Source organism: Quercus suber, unplaced genomic scaffold (genome assembly GCF_002906115.3).
Source record: "Quercus suber isolate HL8 unplaced genomic scaffold, Cork oak 2.0 scaffold_161, whole genome shotgun sequence".
NCBI lineage: Eukaryota > Viridiplantae > Streptophyta > Magnoliopsida > Fagales > Fagaceae > Quercus > Quercus suber.
In genome coordinates, this window is record NW_027069622.1 from 1,261,221 (window position 1) to 1,288,025 (window position 26,805).

Sequence of the window (26,805 nt, forward strand, 5' to 3'; positions counted from 1 at the left end):
GGAATCAACTTTCTCTTAGCTTCTGCTATTATGTATACTACCTTTTAAACCCATGCAAATGCACGGGAATTATATAAGTACGTGTATTTTCAGGTTCTTGGGAAAAAAAAAATACATCTATTTTCAGCAAAATAGAAATAAAAATAATGAAAATTTTGTAAGAGTCCACAAATAAATTTTTGTACATAAAAATAATTAGAATTCGAGAAAGCAAATATATTCAAATAATTTTAGATAAATATTTGGAGAAACATTTTGTTTCAAAAATTGTGCTTTAATAAATTTAATTAAATTAGTATGTAACTAATGCAATTGAATTTATAAATTTTAAAAAATAAGAGTTGGTATGAATTTCAAATTTAAAATGTATATAACACTCACTATGCTATCCATAAAAATGTGTGTTGTCTTACAAATAGATTTTCTTTTAAGCCTATTCTAAACAACTAAAACTGTAACATCCACTATGATGGAGAGAAAAATATTTCTAGCAATTGAAAAAAAAAAAAAAAAAAATCCAACTAAAGAGAATGGTGTGATCATCCTTCCATGGAAGCAAATCTAAAACTGTAACATCCACTATGATGGAGAGAAAAATATTTCTAGCAATTGAAAAAAAAAAAAAAAAAAATCCAACTAAAGAGAATGGTGTGATCATCCTTCCATGGAAGCAAATTGGTGGAGAAGCAAGATTGTTGTCCATTTCACATCCTTCGTCTTAATGCTTCTTCAGCTAAAGAAATTGAACTTGTGAACCTAAGTTTATAAGGAAAAAAAAAAAAAAAAAAATCAAAGAGATTTAGACATCAAATTTAGCACTAACTTTGATCTGACAATTTTAATTATAAAAATACAAACCAACCTCAAGAATATCTCATCATCTCCCAATCTAAATAAAACTTGCTTAATTTAATGTGCATGATAGTGGATGACAAAATCTTTGGTTTACGCAACAGTGAAAGACTAATGATTCCATAATGACAAAAGACTTGATATGTCATATTAAACTTTACCTTGAAACTACCCAACTACTAATCTAAGCCCTTTTTTCACTAACAAAATAAACATTTCCAAGATGCATGATACTAAGAAAATGTATGCAATCCTTTCCTTACCTTGCATAGACTATAGAAGTACCTTTAAAATTCAAATGTAAATATAATGTAAAGTGAAAAGTTCTTCCTAGCATATTGATGTCATATTTGCATATTACCTGACTTGACAAAGAATTTTGGGATCAATTCTATTAGAGCCAACACTTCTTATATTGGTTAATAGACTTTGAAGGTCACCAGTAGCACTTGCACTCACCCAGTTCTGAATTTGTTTGTTTTCAAAAAGTTTCTCAAGCTATTTGCTGGTTGAGAGCACAAAAACACTTAGAATTCCCATATGCTTCAAGAGCTACAAAATAAATAATAGATACAAAGGGAAAATTAAGTTTCTTGACCTTTCCATTTAATTTAGTAGCTCTTCTCAAATAGTAGCCCTATAAGTCAAGGATGACTGATTTGATTTAACATGTGGGGGAAAATATATCATTGTAAATACAAAATTCCTGAGAATAGTCAACTGAGGTGCTAGAAGCTACATTAATGATCGGTTTGCCAAAAAAAATGTACAATGATCATCATATATAATTTTGAGTGTAACTTTTCTTTAATAATAGAAAATTTTTTTTTCCAAAGCCAAAGTAATTCTTCAAACACTTTGATTGTGTGAGGGGGAAAAACTTAAATGCCACGAACATAATGTATATTTCTTTTGGATTAGATTAAATTCCATGAACACCACCATTGAGAAACAACAATAACAATAGAGATACTCTATAATGTGCCCCATCAAGATTAATAGGAAAATCATACATTCTTATCCACTTCAATCGGTTTCTCTAACAACACAAATTATTCAATAGACTATGGATGTTATATATAGGTAACAACATCAAAATAGGAACTTGGTGCTTCTTTCCAATTTTTTACTAGTATGTGTGTGTACTCAATGTTATTCACCTTTCAAGCATATGTGAAAATATCAACCATTTGAATGATAAAATGTAAACCATTGCATTTCCTAACAAAGTTATTAGTTCTATTAATTCTTTTCATTATTATTTCAAGTTCTTTGATTTTAATATTGTCGACAGACCTATCTTCAATCAATTCTTTTCACTACAAAATGCTTATAGTTTTATTACTATTACTCCCTCCGTCCCATTTTTTTTGTCCTCTATTCCATTCTGAGATGTTCCAAAATATTGTCCTGTTTCTAAAAATAAAAGTCATTAATTTACTAATATTCCTATTATACCCCTATTAATTTATTAATTCAATTTTTTAATAAATTTTTTTAAGGATAATTTTGGAAACTTATACATTTTTAAAAGGTAGACAAGACAATAAATGATGTTCCCTTAAAAAGTTCGACTTTTCAAACAGGACAAAAAATTTGGGACGGAGGGAGTATTACTTAAACATCAATGCTCGAATGAAAAGCTTAATTTTTTTCAATTAAAAAAAACAGTAATTGAAAACTATAGGCACTGACTTAATCTTATCAGCTTCTTCCTGTAGTTTCCTCAACAATAATGCTTAATAAACTCAATCCAGTTCCTTTTAATTTTGTTTTAGAATAACCCAAACATAACCTTTTCTATCCCAAGTTCTTTGCAGGATTTCATCGAACACCTAGTACTCATTTTAATAACCCATCTAGAACCCAATCGCTAATACAACTCCCCAACCCCAAAAAAAAAAAAAAATCTAATTAAAACAAAATTAGTCAACATTTATAAGGTTCATCCACTTCTAGATCTCCCTTTTGTTTAATTTTTCTTCCTTCTTTTTTTTTTTTTTTAATTTTTTTTTTAATGGAAGTTCACTTGACATTCTCAAATTTGTTTTCAATATGCAACATTAAGAAGTAGGAAAGCAACAACAAAGCAGCATTGATCACATGAATAAGGACCTGAATAGGCTTGCTCTTGTGACTGCATTATTAAGTCATGTTATAAATGAGAAGTAGTAACTACATAAACTAAGAAATCAACACAAAGCATGTAAGGAAGCCAAATGATTTAATTGATTAAATAGCTGTATGTTATAGCAAAAAGAGTGTTGAAATTACAACCAACAAAAAAAAAACTAAACAATGAATTTACTATAAATTGATATATATAAAAAATATAGAGATGAAGGATAACAATACAACAACACTCATCAGGGTTCCAAAGGTAAGCACTAATCAATCACATCAAGTGCAAGTGTGCAACAATAGAAACAGAAAGCTACATGATAATTTCTGGAATCTTGTAGAGAAAACAATATTTTATTTCCACATAACTGTCAAAAATCTGAACCACGGGACCCTTAGAACCTCTCTAAGGAGCATAAATGATTCAGGGCAAAATTTCTACTTATAATCACCTGTTTGACATGATGAACAACAGCTTTCTGCTGATTGGTTTCCCTTAGTCTTTCAATAGACTGAAACTTCCCTTCCAAACATCCTTCATGCATAACCTTCAGTTTATAGGCTACCTGCATAGTTAAAGAAAGTGCACAGATAACATAAAACATTATTTGGATCTCACAAAGTATGAAGCTGCTCTAATTTTATTTTTGATAGATCAATATAAGTTTACAGTTCCTTATAGATAAATGCCATTAATTAGAGGTGTGCAACTAAAACAAACAAAATAATTTAAACTGACAGGACTCCAACAAACCTTCGATTTTACCCAAAACCCCTTTCACAGATCCACCTCAACTTCACAGAACATACCAACTAAGAGGACAACAGTCTACAACAAACCTTTCATATAGTTATATTAAAGTCTGTTGAAGTTAAAAGGGAAAAAATATGACGTTATTTTATCAAACGGTTTGCATGCATATAACAAAAGGCAAAATTTGAGAGGGGGAGAATGGGGTGGTTTTCTAGAGATTCTATACCCATCTAATATTCATGTAGACAAAAAGAAAACTATTTAAAGAATAAGGAGAAAAGAAAATAAAAAGGACAAAATACCTTGAGATATAATGAGATTAGGTGAGTCTTGAAAAAACAATTAATCTGATTCATTGTGCAATGCATGAAATGAAACAATTAAGCTGAAAATAATATAAAAGTGGAAATTTGTAAAGCTTGCTGTTAATTCGCTGTTACTCATTGTAAATTTATTTAAATTATAAAAAAAATAAAAATAAAAATCTTAAAAGAATGGCATGAATGTATGTTCTTCTGCAAAAAAATCCTAATTCAAAGTCTAAGATTAACCTAGATACCTATAACAAAACTAAGCCAACCAAAACCTATATAACGCACAATTATTTTTTTATCTAAATTACTGGTAATGGTTATAGGAATATGACAGTGACAGAATGGTGTAATGATAACGGATGGCGGCTTTCATAGGTGTGACCCTCAAATTTCTCTATGAACCTTAGGGACTCTGTCTCTATCTTAATTTTGTCTCAAATTTAAACAATGTAAGTAGAACAATCTCCAGCAGAGTTGTTTTTAGAACCCATAAGATGATTAACCAAACAACAATGTGAAGAACAAATAAAAAATAAAAAATCAAGAGCATATCTGAAACCTTAAACATGCTTTATTTTAAAGAATTTCACCTTCAAAAAATTACATACCCAAACCTAAGCATAAATCAAAATCAATTCGATCGAAATCCCCAAGCCTAAATCATAAAACGATAAAATTTTAAAACAAATCAAAAAAACCTTACTGATAAAGGTTTCGACATGGTGACAAAATGGTAGAAAAAATAGTGAACCAAGCTTAATCAGCCATATGATAAAGCCGCAATATTTCTTTTGCTTGTTTGTGTTGAAAGAACGAAAGAATGGGTTTAAGGTTTGGTTGAGGGGAAAAACCTTTATGGAAACCATAAATAACCAAAATGCCTAAATCAAAAACAAAGCAAATACCAAAACTGCCAAACATAAATCATTGTTATCGCAAGATTTTGGTTTTTTTCTTTTAAAAATTTATTAAAAACAAATAATAATAAAAAAAAATAAAGGAAAAAAAGAAAACTCACTCTGTAACAGTGTACCACCAGTTGAGGGATGCAAATTTTTTGGTGGTTAGAGTTCAACAGTGGTGCTGGCCTGAGATGTCTCTCCATCTCCCCTGCGCCTATGCTTTTTTGTAGTCCACGCCAAACTGTAGAAAAAACAATGACAGAACCAACTGTTTTGTTTTTATAAGAAGTGAACCAGAGATGATAATTTGAGACGAAAGCATCAAAGAAAGAGAATAAAGCCTTATATATTTCAAAAGGGGTCAAAGAAGAATCCTAGACGTCTCAACAGGGGAAAATCAACGGTTAGAAGTTTCAGAAAAAAAAAAAAAAAAACAGTATAGGGTTTTTGCACGTTTATAAATTTGACCAAATCAAACCCAAAATACCAATCTAAATCAGAATTAACACCCAATTGATTCTCCAAATAAAAACCAAAAACCCTAAATTTTTATCAGGATTTTGGCTGGATTAAACCGTAAACGTTGCAGAATCGATGCAGAGTTCTTCGCCTTTCTCTGTTTCCTTATCCATGTCCCAGGCCTCATCCTCTATTTCATCGCCTCTCTGCTTCTTTCCCCATTTCCTCGTCACCTCTCTCTGTCTTTCACCGGCTCTCAATTTCTATTTCCGTATATCCTTACTTTTAACCGGTTATTTTTTATTTATTTATAATGACAGGCTTTTAAACAGTGTATAGCAATACCAAACAAAATAATTTATTGCTTTTTAACTTCAGAATTTTAGATAGCCTTTTTTCTTAACATGTCAGCACCTCCTTAAAGACTTCTGCTATTATATATAACTAGTTTTTACCCCGTGCAAATGCATGAGATTTTTATTTAAAAAATTTTATAATTTTGTTCTTGTGTTTTTATAGCATCTCAAAAGTATTTTTCTTTCTTATTTAACATCATCAAAAGTAAATCAAATCATACTTCATCATAGTAACATATATTAACACACTTTAAATAAGGGGAAAAAATTAAACTTACAGTAGTGGAAAATCAAATACCTTTCTTCAAAACATCATACAAATTTAGATTCATAGTTCAAAATAACATTTATAATCCTAAAATAAACCAAAAGTCAAATAGTTTAACCCCTTGTTTATGGACTTCCTTTCTCTCTTAAAAGTCTTATGGGTCTAATGTTGTGAGCATCCAAGTCATTGATGATCTTTTTGCATACCTGGACATATCAGAAGTTAAAAAAAAATATATGTTAAATTGATTCCAAACGAATAACACATACAAATGCAAAATTAGTTCTACCATCTAAAATCTAAATCAGCTGAATCAATGTTAGATAGCTTATCATTTCTTTTTCCTTTAAACCCATCTAATAAAAATCTCTAAATCAAAAAAAAAAAAAAAAAAAAAAAAAAAAAAAAAAAAAAAAAAAAAAAAAAAAAAAAAAAAAAAACCTCTTTTTATGGTAAGCATTAAATGTAGCTTGTACCCATTTTCTTGCCCACTTATCCAATTTGACAATAGGTAAATTATCACGTTTTATATTTCCCAAATATCATCATGATTTTAATTGCCTCATTAGCAACAAACAAATGTCCTAGCACCCCCCACAAACCAATGTCCTAACACCCAAACACAAACCCACTACTACCCAAAATATACCAACCACAAACCAACATAAATTCGTTGGAAAAATGTTTAAAATAATACTCTAATAATAATAATAATAATAATCAAAGAAAAACTCACCTTAGGACTACAACCGGCTTAAGTAACATCTAGGATTGTTTTGGGGAGGGGGGGGAGAGCCAAGAGATGGAGAGTGTGGTGGTAGGCAGTCTTAAGACTCTCTCTCTAAATGTCTGCCTTAAGGGGTTTCTCCTTGCAATCTTGGTGGTAAGAAGGTTGCAGGAAACCGGACGTTGGCAGAAAGTTAGCTCAACAGTGGTGGTGGCACTATAGCCACAACTATCTCAAATAATATCATGGTCCCTCTATAGCCAAGGCTTCCACGACTTCAAAGCTGTTAGGAAATACAATTTTCTGGCTCATTGGAATTCAGCCAGATATGCCAATGAGCTTAAGGAACAAAAAAATAATTATTAGAATAATTACTGCACCTATTCTGCATAAAAGAAGTACATATATAGAGCATCTTTGCAGTTTTTTTTTTTTTTAGGAAAATTTTGATTATGATCGAATGTATTCTACAGTGTGAACCTCAAAGAATAGGAGGCACCCTCCAACTAAACATGGTCTACTAAATGAATTACATGCAAACCTGCAAACTTAATAGCAACCACTCATTGTCAATTTTGTTAATACAATTTGCACACCAGCAATCATAAAAGTACAATAACAAAACACATTGTACGCAATTGTTTGCCATTAAAACAAAAGTTTAAAGTACCTAATTCTGGTTATCATGCAAATAGAGTGAAAGGCAATAAAAAATTTTAATAGAAAATATGAAAGAAAAGCCAATTGGCAGTAACAAAAACTTATTCTAAAAGAGAACCAAGTAATAGCATTAAAGAGAGGGCTGACAAACAAACATTTACCACCTCCAAGACTTTTACTATATTAAACAAAAATGAAACACAGCTTCTCCCATAAATCTAAGTTGCATTTCTTTCCATTCGAGTTTCACTGATTTTTTGCAAATAAATTTTGGCTCTAGGGAATATTTTTTCTATTAATGAAGCAGTCCTATCTAGTAAGTTCTCTGCTTATCTTCCTTTTGAAGATAAATATATTCCTTTCTCAAAAGATAGATTCGTGTTAACTCTCACAATTAGTCTTAAACCACATCCACTTAAAGCAAAGTAGCCACAAAAGGTAAAAAATCAATCCTCTTGGGACTTGGTAATATGGATATTAGTATTACACATTTGTGGTGTATGATTAAAATACAAATTGATCAAAAAGTTTCATAATTTAAATACATATCTTACTCAATCATGAAGCCATATTTAAGGTAAGACATTAATTTTTTTTTCTATAAGACCAAGATTGTACCATCAAAGTGAATAGTGCAAATGAGAAATAATATAGGCTCAGATGATGCATGTGATGTCTTAAAACTCGGAATTCAAAGTACCATGAATGAAAAATGAAATAGTTATAGTTTGGAATTATGGCCATTAGATAAACTCAAATAGACAGTTAGTTATCATGCAGTCTAAGCCTAAGAGAATGCATCAATTCATTTTTCTAAAACACATTAAAACAAAAATGTACAATCTGCAAACTTCCCCAATAATGGCGAATTTAATGGCTGTCTCTAAGAGAATACGTCAATCTCAAATCAATATATTTTTCAAACACATTTAAAGTTAAAACACATACATGTACAATCTGCAAAATTCCAGACTTAAGTTTAAGTGTTAACACGTTCAAGCTTAAATATTTGTCTAATTTCATCTATTTGAAGGCTAAATCAGCTCCAATGAAAAATTTTGTTTACAAATTGTCAAAAATTTACACATAAGATCATTATAATATGAAAAATATAAATATTAAGAACTAATATATTACAGTAATCATAAAGTGCTTTTTATATTTGGTTTAATAAATATTACTCTAGAAAAGAATTAGTAAATACTATAGAATAAATATATCTTCAAGCTTTATCCAATGCCAATATAGAATGACCCAACAATTAAATTGCAGAAGATTGAAGGTAAGATCAAAATTAGACTATATTAAATGGATTAAGTTACCTAGTTTGCAAACTCTTATTGACTTTGCCATAAACAGCCGTCAAGGGGTATTCCAATACCAAACAAAACAATTAACAAACATGCAAATTTCAAGCATAGAGAAATTGATTTTGAAACGTAGTCGTATTTAATAAACAAACTTAAATGTGAAGATAAAAAAGACCCAAACAAATATCAAAGCCTGATCAAAATATGAAACTGAAAAGTGAAGAGAAACACTGAATTTGAAGATCCAAATCGAAACCAATCCAAACAAAATATCAAAACCTAATCATATTTAACAAACAAACTTAAATGCGAAGGTAAAAACTCACAGGTAGTGGTTCCAGCCTCTCTCTATGTAAGACTCCTTGAATTTGAGTTTCTTTCTTGCAAGTTTTTTTATTTTTTATTTTTTGTATTATCTAACTATAAAATGTTTAAATTTTCACCTACAGTTTGTCTTTCGTAATAAATGAAAGCATCCCGTACATTGTGTAGGTTATTAGCTAGTATATAAAATATAAAAAAATAACTCTTTTATTTTTTTTTTTGGAATATGCAGGATTCCTAACAATTCGTCTACTGTTCAAATCCTATGTTATGGTTTCCTAACTTAAAGTCTTTGTAGCAGTGACTTCAGCAGTTTTCTAGTAGACGTCTACAGGAAATTGAAGAGCCTAATTAAGAAGTGCAACTTGAAACCTAAATTTGATGCATGTTTTTTGTCTATGATCAAGTTATGCTCTAAGATATACATCTAGCGACTTTCCATTTTACACACTTGATTGATTGTTACAATTATTTCACAGATAATCACTGCTACAAATCTCTGCAAATAGCATATAATAGTAAGCTTCAATTAATGGATTTTCAAACTTCTGTTTTAGTCTTCTCTTATAGTCAGTCTTGTTGTCTTAACTAAGAGGCCAACCTGTTTGGGTGCTCCACTTCATACCACCGTATGGAGGGAAATAGCCTACAGATTGCAGATAAGGCAATGGACATAAGTCTCTACAAGCTGAATTTTGTGTGTAATTATTCAATGAATACAATATGTGTATTACTCAGAAATATGACTGAAAACTTCTATCAATGAAATTGTCTATGACTAAAAAACTAAAATATTGTAGTTGTTCTTTTATCCAGTTTGAATTGTATTTCCTACACTTAGCCTTATTGTCAATGATAAGTTGAAATAAGATACGCAGTTTTCTTGCCATAGGATAATGATTATTTTGTGAGAATTTACAAACTGATTTGAAAAAATTGATGGAGGCATCACAAATTTAGGGAAAAAGTTAGACCATACAGCTATGAATGTTAAATCTAAAATGCTTACATAAATTAATTTTGCAGTCTACCCAGAAAAGAATCAGGGATATTAGCTAATTGCTAATTAAGGTTGAAAAATTTGTGCCTAGTCAATACTATCCAACTTTAAGCTTTACTGTCACTCACTGTAGTGCCTTTTCTAGTGACGCATATAACCCACTGGAAAATGTAATTCTATTCTTGTTGTGACTGAATTCATGTTGAATGTTTGTTTATGCAGGTTTGAAAAGTTGACAGATTTTTACTTAAATGGGTAAATTTGAAGTCCACTGCCAGATGAGAGTAGCTGAAAGAGTTGGATACTCTCTCTTTAGTGCCATTGTAGTTTTTGATTGTGTGTGCTGGTATCAAGGAAAGCATCAAAAGCTAATGCCAATTGCATCAGAATGTGAAGTGTTTAGAGAAATCATTGCTGCCTGTATATAAGACTCCAATCTTTTATAATAGGTGACCTCATCTGCTGTGACAATAGAATGTCTTCTCTAAGAACTGACGTTATAGGTTTACTCTTTGCCATTTTTACTTATAGTCTTGTCATAGTTACTAATAAAAGAACTCCTAATGAGTGTTATTTTACTGTCTTTTCTTTTGTCATTTGATTTAACCATCGTCATTGTAGATTACAAAGAAATCTCGTGCGTTTTTTGTACTGTTATCTGCAAAATAATTTGCTATATCTATATTTATCATGATTCATCACCATTTTTCAAATCTTAGGCGTCTTTTGATAGTTGTTCTAAACATGTTTTACTAATTACATTTGGGTCCATATAGATACATCGTTTTTCTTTGGGTGTGGCGCTACAGAAAAGAAGTGAAACAAAGAAGGTGTCAAACTGAAAATTGGGAGGAGGAAGAGGTTTTCTTTGCAGTGTGTGCAGTTTTTTTTTTTTGGATTGAATTGCGGTGTGTGCAGTTGATTAAGAGTATGGTGATTCAGGGTTTTTTAAAGTGGCTTAAGGTAGAAAGTGTTTCAGCAAAGCACTGTGACTTTTCTCTTAATCTGTAAGCGTGGCAGATTTTTAAGTGGACTTTTATTTTTGGTTTTGGAAACGGATAAGAGATGGTGGTTTTGGGACGTTGAAGATGCAGATTTGTGTAAGGATTTTTGTGGGTACATTTAATTTTGGATCCGAAACACAAAGATATAATGCTTGAAGCAGATTGGCATCAGTGGAGGAAGAAAGACATTTTAATGTTCAAACAGCTTCTTATTCTCTGTGTGCTAGGGATTTATTTTTTAACAATGGATGGGAAACGAAAATATAAAGAGGGGAAAATATTTTAACAAAAAATTAAAATCAGCATATTAAAAACCATTCTAACCCAAATTTCTTACTCAAAATTGAATCTAAGCCAAAACCTGAATGCAATCCAATACAATCCAATCCAAATACCCAGACCTAAATCATATTTAAACCAAATTTAAAGAACCAAAAAACAGAGACTAACAGGTGGAGGATACGGGATCTGATGGTGGCAGAGGCCTGACTGTCTTCTCAGATTTTCTCTCTCCACTCTCTATGCCTGACCGAATCTCTCTCTCTCTATCGTTCTCTTTCTCCCTGTCTCTCTGTTTAATAATTCAGCGTTACATGTCTCCCTCTCTGAACCATTTCTTGGGTTTTTATGTTTTTGTTTTTCCTTATATGGGTTTCAATAAAGGGAAAAATAGACCTAGCCGTACCCATTCTTCTTAGACTTTGGGCTGCCTCAAAGGCTTGGCCTTCCCACCTACAAACCTAGAAATAAATAAAGAATCATAAACAAAGAGTGCAATCGAGATCGCATACTGAATCTATACTTGAAATAAATAAACAGAGAGTCAAAGGAACCTACCCAATAACGGCTCTGGTGGTGCGACGGCAGAAGAAATAAATTTTCCTTGTGGTTGGAGGCCGACGGTAGTGCCGGCCCTGAGATGTCTTTCTCTCTCCCCTGTGCCTTTCGAAAATTTCTCTCTTCTCTTTTAAAATCGAAACCAAATGTAACCCAAATACCTAAATAAAAATCAATCCAACCAAATTTCTCAAAACTAATTCATATTTCATACCTAGATCTAAGAAAGAAAGGGAAAAAAATTACCAGTGATAGTTCTCTCTCTCTCCGTATCTCTATACCGGCATGCACCTTTAGGTTACCGGTGCCGGTTCCGGTGGTCTAAGTTTGGCAAGGGATGGTGATGGCCGGCCGTACGAACTCTATCTCTCCCCTGTATCCCAACTCGCAAGCTTTGTTTTTTTCTTCCTTTCTCTGTATCGCTCGTGTTTTTTAAGTTGCAAGTTTTTTTTTTTAACCGTTTTTTTTAATATACCAAAGACTATCAGACGGTGTCAAGGTTGTGAAGCAATATAATTGATCGCTTCTTCATTGTAAACTTGTCTGCTTTTAAAGGTTCCTTTTTGGTTAACGTGTCAGCACTTTCTTAAAACTCCTGCTATTATATATAGTTTTAGATTAGATATTAGTTATATAGATATAGATATATATTGATGTGATTTCGTGGGTTGATAAGTGATTTTTAGGATTGAAATAACATGAAATTGTAAAATTCTTGATCACAGGAGTTAGGATTGGTTCACTCCAACACGTGTGGCATGATGATCTTTCAATTCCCGTAAGTCATTTTCATGGATTACACATTATGAATGAATTCAAAATAAGTCTAAAATTATTCATGACCATGATTTGAGTATATGACCCTATGTTTGTGATTTAATCTCACATATGTTAAATCATGGATATTTGTCATTGTGATTGATGGTTGCATTACTCAGTGAGTGTTTGATATTATCTGAAACCCAAGTCTTTAATAATAGTAGTCACTTAACACAATGAAAGTGTAACAATCTGCCACAAAGAAAAAAAGGATAATTACTTGGGATAACTTCTGTTTAACAAAAAAGGATTGTTACTTGGCATAACTTCTGTATTAAACTCAACATTGATTATACAGTGTAGTATATGATATAGCACGCAAGTCCGGAAAACAAGTTACACGTCCTGTTTCAAAAAGTAGTTCTTTCAAAGGAGAGGCTTTAAAAGACTCTGAAACTTTGTAAAAGCTGCTCAATTGATTGGATATGAATCTCTTTGACAACTAATTTTTTTTTTGAACCTCTTTGACAACTAATTGGTTGTTCAGCTAGAAGCCTAAAGCATTTAGATTATTATTATTATTATTCTTTCATACGAAAAACATTGAGAATCTAAATGTAAAGGCAGAGGAAAAGATCAAAAAGAGTAAGACGTATTCTTAAAGCTAATTTAACTCTTTTTTCACTTTTTGACCTTTCTAACTGTCTTACTCCTAAGTCCTACCAAACATTCATCCTTTCTGTTATCCAAGTAAAAATGTTTAAAAAGACAAAAAGCCAAAGAAGGGCTATTTGGTTTGTCTATGCATTGTCCATTCAAAATTAGAATAAAGTCATGCTTTCAGCAACTTCAATGACAAAGTTTCAACCTTTTAAGTAAATTGCCTTTCTTGCTTCAGTTTGAAGGAACTAAACATTTATATTCATTATATGACCTCAGTGTGGAGAATCTGAATCACATCCATTACTTTCATTACCTTTTCCTAAAATTTTTGGATGTGATTGTCCATCCAGAAAGAGCCGGGCAGTATGTAGACAAGGCCTTGGCATAAAACAGCCAACAATAACTTCAAATCTCACTTTTAATCCTCAAATTTAAACTTTATAGCTAAGCCCATAGTATTTTATAATGCAGGTCATTGTATTGTTGTTGTTCTCCATTTACTTTTATCCAAATGTGGGGTCAACAATATGAAATGAGCTCCACATTGTCACCCAGCCCTATTAAGTATTAGAGGCTGTTTGGCCACCTTTTTTTGATCACTCAATTTTCGTCACTCATCACTCATCACTCATAACTCAATACTCATCACTCATCATTCATCACTCTAAAATTAATACCCGTTTGGCACATCACTTATTTCTTATCACTCAATATTTTTCACACTATTTGTGGGCCCCATTTCTGTCACCACTGCAGCTTTTTTTTTTTTTTTTTTTTTTTTAGAGTACCCACAAACCCGAACCTAAAAAAAAAAAAAAAAAAGGAAGGAGACGTGAACCCAGGTGAAGAAGAAAAAAAAAAGCGGAGACAGTGAACCCCAGTAAAGAAAGAAGAAAAAAAAAAAAGATGGTCAAAAGTTGTGGCTAAAAGTATGGCAGTGGGTCCCTCATATAGTGTTATTTACAAAAATGCCATTGAGTTATGAGAATTGAAAACTGAAAACAGCCAAAAGTTGTTTTCAGTTTCCATAACTCATAACTCAAAAAGTAGAGAATTGAGTATTGGAAACAGAGTTATGGAAATAGAGTATTGGTGTAGGCAAACGAGTATTTTGCAATGGGTCCCACCATTTTTGAAAATTGAGTTATGAAAACTGAGAATTGAGTCATGAGAATTGGCCATCCAAACAGCCTCTTAATCACTTCAAAGTTCAAACAATCTACTATATAGAGTTTTGTCCAATTCTAACTCATTTTGGCGAGAATTGGTATGATGCAAGAATCCATGACACCTTTTCAATTACATAAATTTTTTTTTTTTTTCACTTTTAAAGATGATTAACATTATTGGCAGGCTTTTTCTTTCTCTCCAAAATCAAACTTTTCAACCTTGGAACCCTAAGATATGAAGTGGGAGCTACATTGGGAAAGGAAAGAAGAATTTTTTATTATTAATATATTCTGATTGAAAGCTCAAGCTGTTTTTATAAACATTATTTTAAATTGTTTACGTGTCCATTTGGTATAGTTTCTTTTTCAGTTATTTAAAAATACATTTTTAAAAAATTGTACTAAAATAAATGTGAAGATTTAAAAAATTGTACTTTGAAATAGTATAGTTTGGAAACGTGTTCAAGCTTGTAGTAAGATATTTTGAAAAAAAAAAAAAAAATCACTTTGCGTTAGAAATGTAATATGATGTTTGGAAAAACCCCCCTAAGAGCAATCACAATAAGCTCTACATTTTTTAGCTAAACTAGTCTAAAAAACTCAACTTTTCTAACTTAGTTATCTATTTTTCTAATGCACATGCATTAGTCTCAATACTACATCAGTATTTCAATTAAATATTATTTCCTTCCCATTCATATTTTTAATTCCAAAATCCCCTCAAGATCTTCCTCACCGAGAGAGAGAATTAAAAAAAAAAATTAGTTTTGTTGATGAATAGTAACTCGACAGAGGAATTGAGTTATTGTTCATTTGTTAAGTTTGAAATTTTGAATGTTAATTTGTAGAATTTGATGCACGAAAATTTTAACCATGTTTAACTATATTTTTTGCTAAGGGTTACTTTTATATGTTTTTAGACTCCTTAAAACACAACCAAATTAACTTAGTTAATTAGCCAAGTTATTACTAAGTCAAATTATCAAATCTACGTTAACACAAATATATCATATCATTGTAAAGTGCGGAAAATAAAGAACACAACAATATGATAATACAGGAAAACCAAATCGGTAAAAAACCTGGGGAAGATTTAACCTAGTTATCTTCAAGGTAAAACAAATCCACTATGAAAGAATTGAAGTTTACACAATAGCAACTTAGACCACTAACATCCTATTGCTACCTCGAGTAGGAAACTTACTATCACGGCCATGTAACAACTCCGAGTCTACGGACTAGGATTCAAGTACAAGCATTCCCGCTTGTTTATCTTTAAGCTTTTGAAACTACAACTGAATTAATCACCAAGCTCTTGACATCAATCTTGAGATTGAAAACCCTAAGTGTATGTGAAGGCAAACACCTCTAGATCTCACAAAAGATTCACACATATAGCATAAAGAGCAACCTCAAAACGTGGCTAGGGTTTTTTCTTTAATACTTAAGGCAAAACATAAAACCCTACACGTCAAACGGGCATGGGCTGAGTTGAAAATTTTTGCAGAAAAACAATCTGCACGAGTTTTAATCGATCAAGTCTAATTCTCAATCAATCGAGCCAGGTAGATTTACATAGTAAATCCTGCAGTACACTCGATTCCAACTTTACACTTTAAACATACTTTGAGCAAGTCTAAAACGAGTCTAAATGTTTTTATTATGATTTGCCAACATTACAAATTGAACTTCTAATACATTTAAACCTAAAGTTTTAGAACCCAACAAACTCCCCCCTTTGGCAATCCGTGACAAAACACAAACTAAACAAAGTGCTCAAAGTTTACAAAAAACAACCCATTACAAAAACATTGCCCAACAAAACAAATTCAACCTAACTATTATTTATCAATTGCAAGTATAGACAGTAGCACGACTAAATCAACCTATATATTCTTGTAACACATAACAAACACATAAACACATATGTGGAAGATACAAGTAAAACAAAATAAATTCTTGATTTCACATAACATAAACTACAAGACATATATCATGAATAACCTCATAAATATAAATCAATAATTAATGTAACACAATGTGAAACAAGAAACAGAAATAAACACATCATAGTATCTCCCCCTATCATAGACAACTCAAATGAACCAAAATACATCATAAGCCAAAAAATATAAATACATGATGAAGCACCTAGATACAATCTAAAGCTCCACAACTCCAAAACAACAAAAAGCTCCTCCTATCAACAAAATCTCCTATCCACATGTACTTCCCCTTTTTGTGACGAATTGCCAAAGGGCAGTCACTCATCATTGAAAGAAGGTGGCAAAGGTGGCCATTTAAAATTCGCCAAATTTGCTCTCAAAGCCTGAAGCTGGGTAAGCACGTCCACCAACAGCTGACCATAAGCTACCTGAATGATCATGACAATGTCCAAATCACAACGAATGCTAGAAACATCTGAAGCAGAAGGTGGAGGAGCAGCAGCAACAGTCAAATTGACATAAGCATCAGCAGCTAGATCACCTGTAGAGGAAGGAGAAAGAGGAGGTGCACCAAAAAAGGAAGAATCGACTCTAGGGCGTTTAGAGATAGCTCTCATCTAAGCAGCCCTCTGTCAAAGAAAGGTGGCACCTATAGGAGCTATGATATGAACAGGCTCAGATGTTGGAAACTACTCTAATCCTAAATGTAACAAAATCCTATGAATGAAAGCAGGAAAGAAAAGAACATGAGCAGTAGAACTACTCCTATGAACCTCAATCAAAGAACGAATGAAAAGATGAAGAAAGCTCATTGGAGCATCAGTGACAAGGGCATACAAAAATGCACATATTTCCAAAGGAATAGTGTGTAGGTGAGAGATAGGCCAAATGGAATGGCAAGAAATTCAAAAAAGAGATAATGAATCTCGGTTAATTCATGAGAGGTGATTTGAGGATCAGAACCTCACTGGATAGAAGTACCAATAATAAATGACATAATGTCATCTAGGGGTGGAGACTCATCGTAAGGATAAATAGGATGTTGGACGAGTGGCACCCTAAGAGCATCAGCCACTACCAAAGGAATAATGGTATTCTCTTCACCTCATATCCAACTCTTCACCTAAGTGTTGAAATCATAGGAGTGGACAGAGAAGTTCGATTAGAAGTCTCTGATCAAGGCAGTTTGAGGGGGATGGGAAATGTCCAACAGAGGAAGCCATCCCTTATACTCAAAGTTTCTCTGAATCTCACCATCTAACTCATCTAACAAAACCTTCCTCTCAGCCTATACATTCCTACGAATTTTTAGCTTCTCATAGGTTTCCTAGTGTTTCTCACTAAGGAATCTTTCACTATCAAAGGTGGGAGAAGAAGAAGAGGTGGAGGTCCTATGAGCTCTAGTCTTCCTAACCATGATCCTAAGGGTCAAAAGGACAGACACAAAACAGACAACAACAACAACAACCAAAAAAAAAAAACTAAGAGCAGACTACAAGTTTGCACAAAAAATATATAGAAAATAACAATCTATATGATGCATGAACAATATCAACACATGATGCATGCTCTAATGTAGTGAGAATAAGTTCAATTGCACTTTAAAATCACAAAATTGGCTTGAGAATAGAGTTTATATCAACTTTTCCCACAACAAAAACCCATCGATGAAATTAATACACAATATCAGTTTTATATTGTCCCACAATAAAAACATATTGATCAATTTCCAAATAAAAGGCTTAAATAAACAAAATCCCCAAATTTTCATAGGTTTGAATTCCCAAAATGCATGACAAAAATGTATGAAAATATGAAAATACAAAAAGGAAGGGTATAAAGGTCTTACTGGCCTTAGAAGACAAAAACCTTGCAAAAAGTTTGAGGGAAAACGACAAAAAATTGATTGGAAGCCTTGACCGATCGAAGAGAGAAAGAAAAGTGTTTTTGAAAAAATTTGAAAGTGATAGAACACGTGAAAACTCAAAGTTTTAAAAAACTCTCTACGTGATTTTCGATTAATCAAAAATTAGATTCAATCGATCGAAAATTAGATTCGATTGACCGAAAATGCCTTCGATTGATCCAGAAGCAATTGAGCTGTGATCGAAATGGTTAGATTCAAACCAAAAATTTAATCGCATTTTCGATCAGTCGAGCAACAGGCTTGATCGATTGAAAATCTGGAAAAAAATAGATTTTGAAAAAACAAGAGCAATTTTATGCAAAAACTCCTCAAAGTATAGTATTTTATGAATAGAATTCATGAGAATGAGATGAAATGTTTTTCAAAAACTATTGTATTGAACCTAGATTTCCCAAAAATGAGATTTTCAAACAACTATCCTTAAATTCTTAAATTTCAAACACATTTTGCATTAAAAACAAGGAATTTTCAATCTTGGATGACCAAAACAAAATCACACACAATAACATGTACAAAGTTTAGCAAAGAATAACTTGTGTAGTGTGTGCAATTAGCAAAAGTTTGAGATAAATGTAAGGTGATATGTGAATAGAAATCAAGCACAATTTTAACAAAATTCATCACATAAACTACTATCACCTAAAGAGTTACATTATATAACTCCACATCTCCTAGAAAACAAGCTTGAAATCATGTAAGTTTCTTGATTTACCTCACAATGTACACACCAATTTTATTTGATTAGAAACTTATTAATAATAGTCAGGATAATGTACACACCAATTTTATTTGATTGATTTAATTATAGTCCAATAATATGCACACCAATTTTAACATTTAAACTGAGGCTACACCTTATGTTTTTTTTTGTGCATGTGCTACACTTTCTCAAGTATAAAATCTTATGATATGCACTAAGGTATTCATGATTAGCTAGTAAACAGTGGTGAGATGGTTATTTATGCATTTCTCAATAAGTTCAAGTCCGACAATAAAAAACATGTGATTTCAAGATCAAGATCATGCGATCAAAAACTATAAACATTTTCCCATACAACATGCATTACAAATATCAAACTAGTAAAGTGCAATAAATAAGCTCATCAAAACTAAATAAGGTACATAAACATGTTATGTAAAGATAAATTGACCAACCTTGATTTCAAATCCAAGAAAAATAATGAAAAATACATTTTGCTTCCCTTTTCCTCTTTTTTTTTTTCTTTTTTTCTTTTTTTTAACTCTTGAAAAGAAATAACAAAAACAACCTAGAATGAAATGCGTGAATGTTATGCAATGCAAATCCTAGAAAAGCAAAAAAAAAGAAAAACAACAAAGAAGAATGGTCACAAAAAGTAAAGCGATGAAGCACAAAGATCATATCAGAAAGACTCAATTAGATTGAGCATTTTGCATCCAAAACTTTTTAGATGCAACTCTAGCATTGGAATTGTTATTCACATTAGAATTCTGAGAAACTCCAGGATTGGAATAAAGGTTTAAAACTTTTACTAACTCACTAATAAGTACCATAAGATCTTGTGCTTGAGGCACTGGTACTTTTGGTTTATTTGCTCGCTTAGCAGCTTGCAACTTGAAAAAGTTTAGACGAATGAGCTCAGACTTTCCACAAAAATGACAAACTCATGCAGGTTTATCATGCAACTTGCCCTTAGAAAGAGTAAAATTCCTAGGTTTATACTTTTTAAGATCAACCATAATCTTTTTAGGAAGTGTGACTTTTACAGGTTTAGTAGCCTTACTAACAGAGGGTTTGACAACTTCACTCACAAGGGGTTCAGAAGAAGGAACAAAGTTTGTGGAATACGGTTCAGGCACAAAAATGCTTTCTACAAAACCTAAACCAGTTTTGTCTGAAGGAGACTTTTGAACACTCAGTATACGATCAAGTTTGGAACTAGTGGACCTACTTGTTTGTTCTCTAGGAACATATAATTCAAATTCCAAATTCTTAACTTTATCAAGCAAAAGTATGTTCTCAGTCTTCATATTATTCAACAATTCATTAGCATCAAACAATTTCACAAGCAAATTCTTCTTATGAAGTTTAAGAGATATAATTTTCTTTAAACCTAAATCAACACTCATAGCATCCTTTGTAGCAATTTTGCAAAGTTTATTGTAGGCTTTTTGTAAATTTGCATCCTTAGAGAGTTCCTCATCAAAAGAGTTCTCTTCAACAACAACACTTTCATAAACTACACCAATAGTAGTGAAAGTAATGAAGTTTCCATCCTCATCACTACCAGACTCATTGTTAAAAACTTCATCATCATTAAGGGTTATAGCCATAGTCTTACCCTTAGACCTCAAGAATGTTGGACATTCAGATTTCACATGACCATACCCTTGATAACCAAAACATTGTTGACTCATAGAATTATTAGAATGTTGACCTACTTTCTCTTCAAGTTTTTTAGTGTTATTCACTTTAGTGAGATCATTCCTCCTAAAATTTCTAGGTTCAGCATTGTTTACTTCTTGCCCTTCTGTTATTGTTCCTAAGAAAGTTTCTAAAGTTCTTAGCAAGATAGGCAATCTCTGTAATAGAGAGTTCATTATCAAATCCATTCACATCAATATCATCAACAGACTTAAGAGTCATTGATTTGGATTTGCTAGTCTTAGGTAGGTCCAACTCATAGGACTGAAGAGATCCTATAAGTTCATTAACAGGGATAGAGTCCACATCCTTACTTTCAGTGATGGCAGTCACTTTGGGTCTAAAATCCTCAATCAAAGATCTAATAATCTTCTTAACAATTTTAGGTTGATCATAGATTTTACTCAAATTTTATGTAGAATTAACAATATCACTAAGCTTAGCATAAAATTCATCAAAAGATTCACCATCAGACATTCTAATGCTTTAAAATCTAGTTGTTAATTGTTGCAACTTATTGATTTTAACTATCTTTGTGCCTTCATGTACAGTCTGGAGGATATTCCAAGTAATATGAGCAATCTCAACATTAGAGATTCTCTTAAATTTCTCTATAGAAACAGTATTAAAGATAGCATTCATAGCCTTGCTATTAAAGGCAGCTGCTTCTTTTTGAGAAATTTGCCATTCACTAACAAAAGCAGTGGTCTTCTTCCATCCGTATTCAACGAAATTCCAAACTCTCTCATTAATAGATTTCAGGAATGCTTTCATCATTACTTTCCAATAAGTATAATTATTCCCATCAAAGTGAGGTGGAATAACAAGAAAGTGACCGCATTCCATGACAACCGGGGTCAAGGATCAACTCTTAGATCAAATGATCTAAACACTAGAGCTAACTCGCTCTAATACCATTTGTACATTTTTAAACCCCTTAAAATACAACCAGATTAACCTAGTTATTACTTAGTCAAATTATCAGATCTAGGTTAACACAAATATATTATATCATTGTAAAGTGTAAAAAATAAAGAACACAACAATATAATAACCCAGGAAAATCAAACGGGTAAAAAACCTAGGAATGATTTAATCTAGCTACCCTCAAATTAAAACAAATCCATTATGAAAGAATTGAAATTTACATCATAGCGACTTAGACCACTGATATTCTATTGCTACCTTGAGTAGGAAACTTGCTACCATAACCACGTGACAACTTTAAGTCCATGGACTACTTCTTTCTTGGATTCACAACAAGTACAATCACTCTCCCTTGTGTATCTTTAAGCTCTTGAAACTGTAACTGAATTGATCACCAAGCTCTCAACATTAATCTTGAGATTGGAAACCCTAAGTGTATGTGAAAGTAAACACCTCTAGATCTTACAAAAGATTCACACACACAGCATAAAGAGTAACCTCAAAAAGTGGTTAGGGTTTTTCCTTTTATACTTAAGGCAAAACATAAAACCCTACACGTCAAACGGACTTAGGCTGAGTTGGAAAATTTTGCAGAAAAATAGTCTGCACGAGCTTCGATCAATCAAGTCTAATTCTCGATTGATCGAGCCAGGCAAATTTACATAGTAAATCCTACAGTACACTTGATTCCAATTTTACACTTTAAACATACTTTGAGCAAGTCTAAAACAAGTCTAAACGTTTTAATTATGATTTGCCAACATTACAAATTGAAGTTTTAATACATTTAAACCTAAAGTCTTAGAACCCAATGATTTTGACTATCTTATCGCGAATTTTCTAACAGCTTGTGTTTTGGTTAAAATAATCGGAACAAAAATATAGTGGGAAATGATGTGACATCCTAGAAACATAAATAATTAGTTTAGATAAGGAGGAATAGCAAAAAGGAAAATATGTGATTTTACCATTATACTTTGTTAGGAACCTTCTTTGGGTGGTAAAATTTTTCTTGGTATTTAGCAACTTCAGGGGAGCTAGGCCTCCAAAAATAGAGGGAGATTAGAAGGAATATGAGAGTTAAGAGAGTAACAATGGCTTATTATTTTTGTAATCATTTACAATATATGGCAGCTTGCTTATACAGCAAGGCTCCTCAGGTTACAAGCTAATAATAGCCTAACTACTTGCTAACTCATTGACCAACTAACTGCTAACAAACTAAAACTTATATTATATCATTAAAATAATAATATTTTAATAAAATATAAGAGAAATTACAACTTACCCACCTGTGGTTTGTCTTTTGTCTGAAATTCAACTGGCCTACATGTTGTTAGTTTAACAAGTTTTATCCCAAAATCAGATAATAAAATAGATCAAACACTCCTCTCCCCAAAACACACTCTCACCTTGATCACCCACTCAAAACCGAGGATGCTACTTTGCTACCCACCTAAGATCTTAGATCCAGAATCATCTGGGTAATTTTGTGCAAGGAAAGCAAGGAAGAAGTCAACCCTGAATCCGTTCTTGATTCTGGGTTTTGATCGTTACCCACCGACAAAATTTTGTTAACATTTTAGGTCTTTATAATTCGAAATGCCTGATCTGTGAAGATGATATGGAAAAAAGTAGTCTCAGTTTTCAGTTTTCACAGAGTAGTCTCATTTTTCACATATTTCATTAGGTTCCCAAAATGTATTTGATTGAACAAACGCCGTGTATTGAGTTGAATGTTGTTTTATATTTTTAAAAGATAAGTACAGCACACCCATTAGCAAGGACAAATATTATAGAGATAAGTAGAATGTTCTTAACAAACTTGATTTTGGATAATGATATCTCCTAAACGAAATAGATTTTATCAAATTAAATTCTTAATTATAAAAAAAAAAAAAACTGGATACATAATAAATAGTTGAGATATATAATACTACAAACACTGATGTAAGTAAGTTTCGACAGAAAAACACTTCATAGGAAATTTATTTTCTTTGCCCATACCTTACGTAATTCGTCGATATAAAAGAATAGGTCATATTTCTTTTCATATGTTCAATTCTTCTCATAGAATATGAAAGAAGTATATACTGTTGTGCTTGTAGGCTGTGGTTCTGCGATTGCACGAAATTACCCAGATGATTTTGGGTCTAAGATCTAAGGTGGGTAGCAATGTAGCATCCTTGGTTTTGAGTGGATGAGCAAGCATGAGAATGTGTTTTTGAGAGAAGAGTGTTTGATTTATTTTGTTATCTAATTTTGGGATAAAACGTGTTGGACTATCGGCATGTAGGGAGGTGGGTTACGAAATAATGACGGAGTGAATTATAAGTGGGTAAAATGTAAAAAATAAAATCACAAATAAGCAAGTTAAATTTTAGACAAACTACAAGTGGGTAAGTTATAATTTTCTCCAAAATATAATATAGAATAGAGAATCTATTGTTAATGTTATGAAAAGTGGTTAATTAAGAAAAGAAAGTAGTTACTTATCCTAGATTAGAAAGAAAAATGTAGGGAGACCAATGTAAATGCCCTGAATGCATTTGTTTATTAGCGAACTGAACTAAACTACATTCGCCTCAAAGTACTAACTAACGATATCCAGTACCAACTGAAGCATTAGCACCTACACATTAATTAATTAGTCAATAAGGGTGATTATATTCCAATATTAAGTAATTAGTAGTATATAATAATAGTGATTATATTCCACTAATTCGGGCACTCCCTACTTCACTGTAGTCTGCATGAGAATGAATGAGCCACATCGCATTGTAGCAGTGGACACAAGCCAACAAAGAGGCCTTTGAAATATTTGAAAGTGAAAACACAAATTTGAACCTACAAAATGAGAATTTCCTCCTCCTCTAAAAGGGGTAATATTGTCTTCTCAATCAAAGTGCCCAAAATGAAGTATTTGACCTTGTAAAATTGCTTCAACAGAGACAACTACAAGTCAACCAAATTTTAATTTGTTTGTTTGGTAGGACCTGCCGTTCCTTTGCTTTGTTCTCAAGCGTTCTGCTTCAAGCTCTGCTTTCAAGGACATTTAAAAGACGCATTAAAACCCGTAATTTATGTTTCCCAGGTTCCCTTTTGGGAAACTATTTAATGCCAATTCTAAATCCTCTTAAATAAGAATCATAAATTCTACTGGAATTTCTCTCATTCTCCTCAACTTAACTCTCCATATCTTTTGTCTCAATTTTTCTATTGCAAGAAAAACTATGGATAAGCGTCGCAGAAAGCAAGCCAAGACTAGTAGTTGTTACTCTGAGGGTGAGTTTTCCTCCAATTCTTTTTTCCTTTTGTGTACTAAAACAAACCCTTTCTGGGTTGTTTTCTGTTTAGTTTACTCCTTGGTCCTTAGTGGGTTTCTTGTATTTGCTATATTTGTTACACTAAGTCATTGGTTATTCTCTTTTTGGTTAAATCTATTATGGGATTCATTCACTTACTTTTGTTGCTGCATGTTTTAATCTGGGTTCTTCTCTTCTTGTCTTTTTATGGGTTCAAAGAATCTTTGTGTTTCAATTATTTGGTTTCTTGCCTTAAATTTCATTCATTTTGTTTTCTTGCGGCAACTTTTTCATTTCTCAGTCATTAATAGTATTATCTTTTTAGGTGAATGTCTAATGATTCTCTCTCTCTTTCTCTCTCGTTTTGGCAGAGGTGAGCAGTATAGAATGGGAGTTCATCAACATGTCGGAACAAGAAGAAGATCTCATCTATAGAATGTATAAGCTCGTTGGTGATAGGTAAAAACTAAACTTGAAAAACCTTTATTTTTGGCACCAATAAAAAAGTTTACTTCTGTTACAAACTCTCCCATTAAACAGAATGCTAATTATTAATTAGTACCAATTAGTTGCATCATTAGGGACAGGATTGTTTTTTTTCCTTAAAAAATCTGGGTATGAAAATTGAAGTACTAGTACTCTTGTGAATTTCACATTAAATGAAGTACTAGTACTTGACTTTCAAGAGTTTCACATAATGTTTTGGCAGTCATTTTTTATACATAAATGAAAAAACATAAGGTCATTTGTTATCAACCATATATATATATATATATTTTAATTCTTTTCAGGTACACTCCTAATATTTTTTTAACAAATAATAGAGGCACACAATACAACACTCTTATTATTTTTAACAAATTGTAGAAGTATTTGTGCAAAAAAGAAAAAAGAAAAAGAAAGAAGTCATTTTTGTTTTCTAATTCTCAACAAAATGCTCACACAAATGTTTTCTTTCAGGATATAGAGAAATACCACCTAAATTACGAGCTCATTAATTCAATATACTCCTAGTACTTAAGTCCAAGTGATATGATGGTAAATGTAATTTTAGTTCTAAAGTAAAGTTCATAAATCAACTTCAGTTCCAAAATTAGCCCCTAATTTGTGCAAATAAATTTATTTCTTTGTTGTTTCTCGAAAAAGAGAAAAAAAAAACTTTTTTTTAATTAATAATCTAATATTATTGCACAGGTGGGCTCTTATAGCTGGCCGGATTCCAGGTCGAAAAGCGGAAGAAATAGAGAGGTTTTGGATAATGAGACATGGAGAAGTGTTTGCGAGTAGAAGAAGAGAGCTGAAGAGATACAATTCTTAATGTTTCCCTTTATATGGTCATTGATCAGTAGGCTAGCTAGATAAAATTTAATTTTTCTTTTTCTTTTTCTATGTATGTCACGAGGTAAGGTAGTTGTAGTAACTTAACTTATTTGGCTAATTAATTTAATGTGACTTACCTTTTCAAATGTCCTCTTTTATCGGTATTTGCTTTTCTTTTTCCAAGACTTTGCCTATGTCTATGTATGTCACAAGGTTTGGTACTTGTAACTTTGACCTATTTGGCTGATACCGTATATACTGTGAGCCACTTTTTAATTGCATCTATGTGGCTTAAACACGTATGCTATATCACGGCTACTTGTTGCTTAAAAAAACAGAAGAAAAAAGTAAAATAAATACACCTTGACTTAAACATGTTATGAATTTAGGTATGTAATTGGATATTTCCCCACTATTATTTATTGCTAGTGTGTAACCTTATGCATATACACAAGTACAAAATTGTACAATTAAAAACAATCATAATTATATTGTTC

At 32.0% G+C, this 26,805-nt stretch overlaps 2 protein-coding genes across 29 annotated transcripts; one reads left to right on the top strand and one right to left on the bottom strand.

Annotated features, from left to right (window-relative positions):
* Positions 1 to 612: 612 nt before the first annotated feature.
* LOC112022943 (uncharacterized) lies at positions 613 to 12,471 on the bottom strand. 28 transcript variants are annotated; one of them, XR_010630531.1, is made up of 9 exons: positions 12,135 to 12,460; positions 11,889 to 12,049; positions 11,737 to 11,791; positions 9,649 to 9,693; positions 6,763 to 7,056; positions 5,060 to 6,232; positions 3,426 to 3,539; positions 1,214 to 1,404; positions 613 to 756 (listed from the first exon to the last, which is right to left on the bottom strand). XR_010630531.1 is itself a non-coding variant. In XM_065777705.1 (8 exons), the coding sequence occupies exons 3-7, from the start codon at positions 11,738 to 11,740 to the stop codon at positions 1,346 to 1,348; spliced, it is 300 nt and encodes a 99-aa protein (XP_065633777.1). In that variant the 5' UTR covers positions 11,741 to 11,791; positions 11,889 to 12,049; positions 12,135 to 12,458; the 3' UTR covers positions 613 to 756; positions 1,214 to 1,345. The 28 variants fall into 28 exon arrangements, 4 of the variants coding, with proteins under 4 accessions (XP_065633777.1, XP_065633775.1, XP_065633776.1 ...); XR_010630526.1 differs by having other exon boundaries at positions 6,763 to 7,092; XR_010630522.1 differs by having other exon boundaries at positions 11,502 to 11,791; positions 12,135 to 12,459.
* Positions 12,472 to 24,743: 12,272 nt separating this feature from the next.
* Positions 24,744 to 26,454, top strand: LOC112022944 (transcription factor CPC). The gene is made up of 3 exons (XM_024055565.2): positions 24,744 to 24,968; positions 25,360 to 25,447; positions 26,183 to 26,454. Exons 1-3 carry the CDS (start codon positions 24,917 to 24,919, stop codon positions 26,304 to 26,306), a joined length of 264 nt encoding a protein of 87 aa, XP_023911333.1. The 5' UTR covers positions 24,744 to 24,916; the 3' UTR covers positions 26,307 to 26,454.
* Positions 26,455 to 26,805: the final 351 nt, after the last annotated feature.

Excerpts from the sequence above, each read along its gene's own strand:
- LOC112022943 (XM_065777702.1), bottom strand. Across the intron at positions 5,185-9,648 it reads GAAGTGGAGCACCCAAACAG|TTTGGCGTGGACTACAAAAA; the intron begins GTTGGCCTCTTA and ends TTTTTTCTACAG. Across the intron at positions 3,540-5,059 it reads TGGTGGTACACTGTTACAGA|GTAGCCTATAAACTGAAGGT; the intron begins GTGAGTTTTCTT and ends TTAACTATGCAG.
- LOC112022944 (XM_024055565.2), top strand. The coding sequence starts at position 24,917 with ATGGATAAGCGTCGCAGAAAGCAAGCCAAGACTAGTAGTTGTTACTCT. Across the intron at positions 24,969-25,359 it reads TAGTAGTTGTTACTCTGAGG|AGGTGAGCAGTATAGAATGG; the intron begins GTGAGTTTTCCT and ends TCGTTTTGGCAG. Across the intron at positions 25,448-26,182 it reads TATAAGCTCGTTGGTGATAG|GTGGGCTCTTATAGCTGGCC; the intron begins GTAAAAACTAAA and ends ATTATTGCACAG.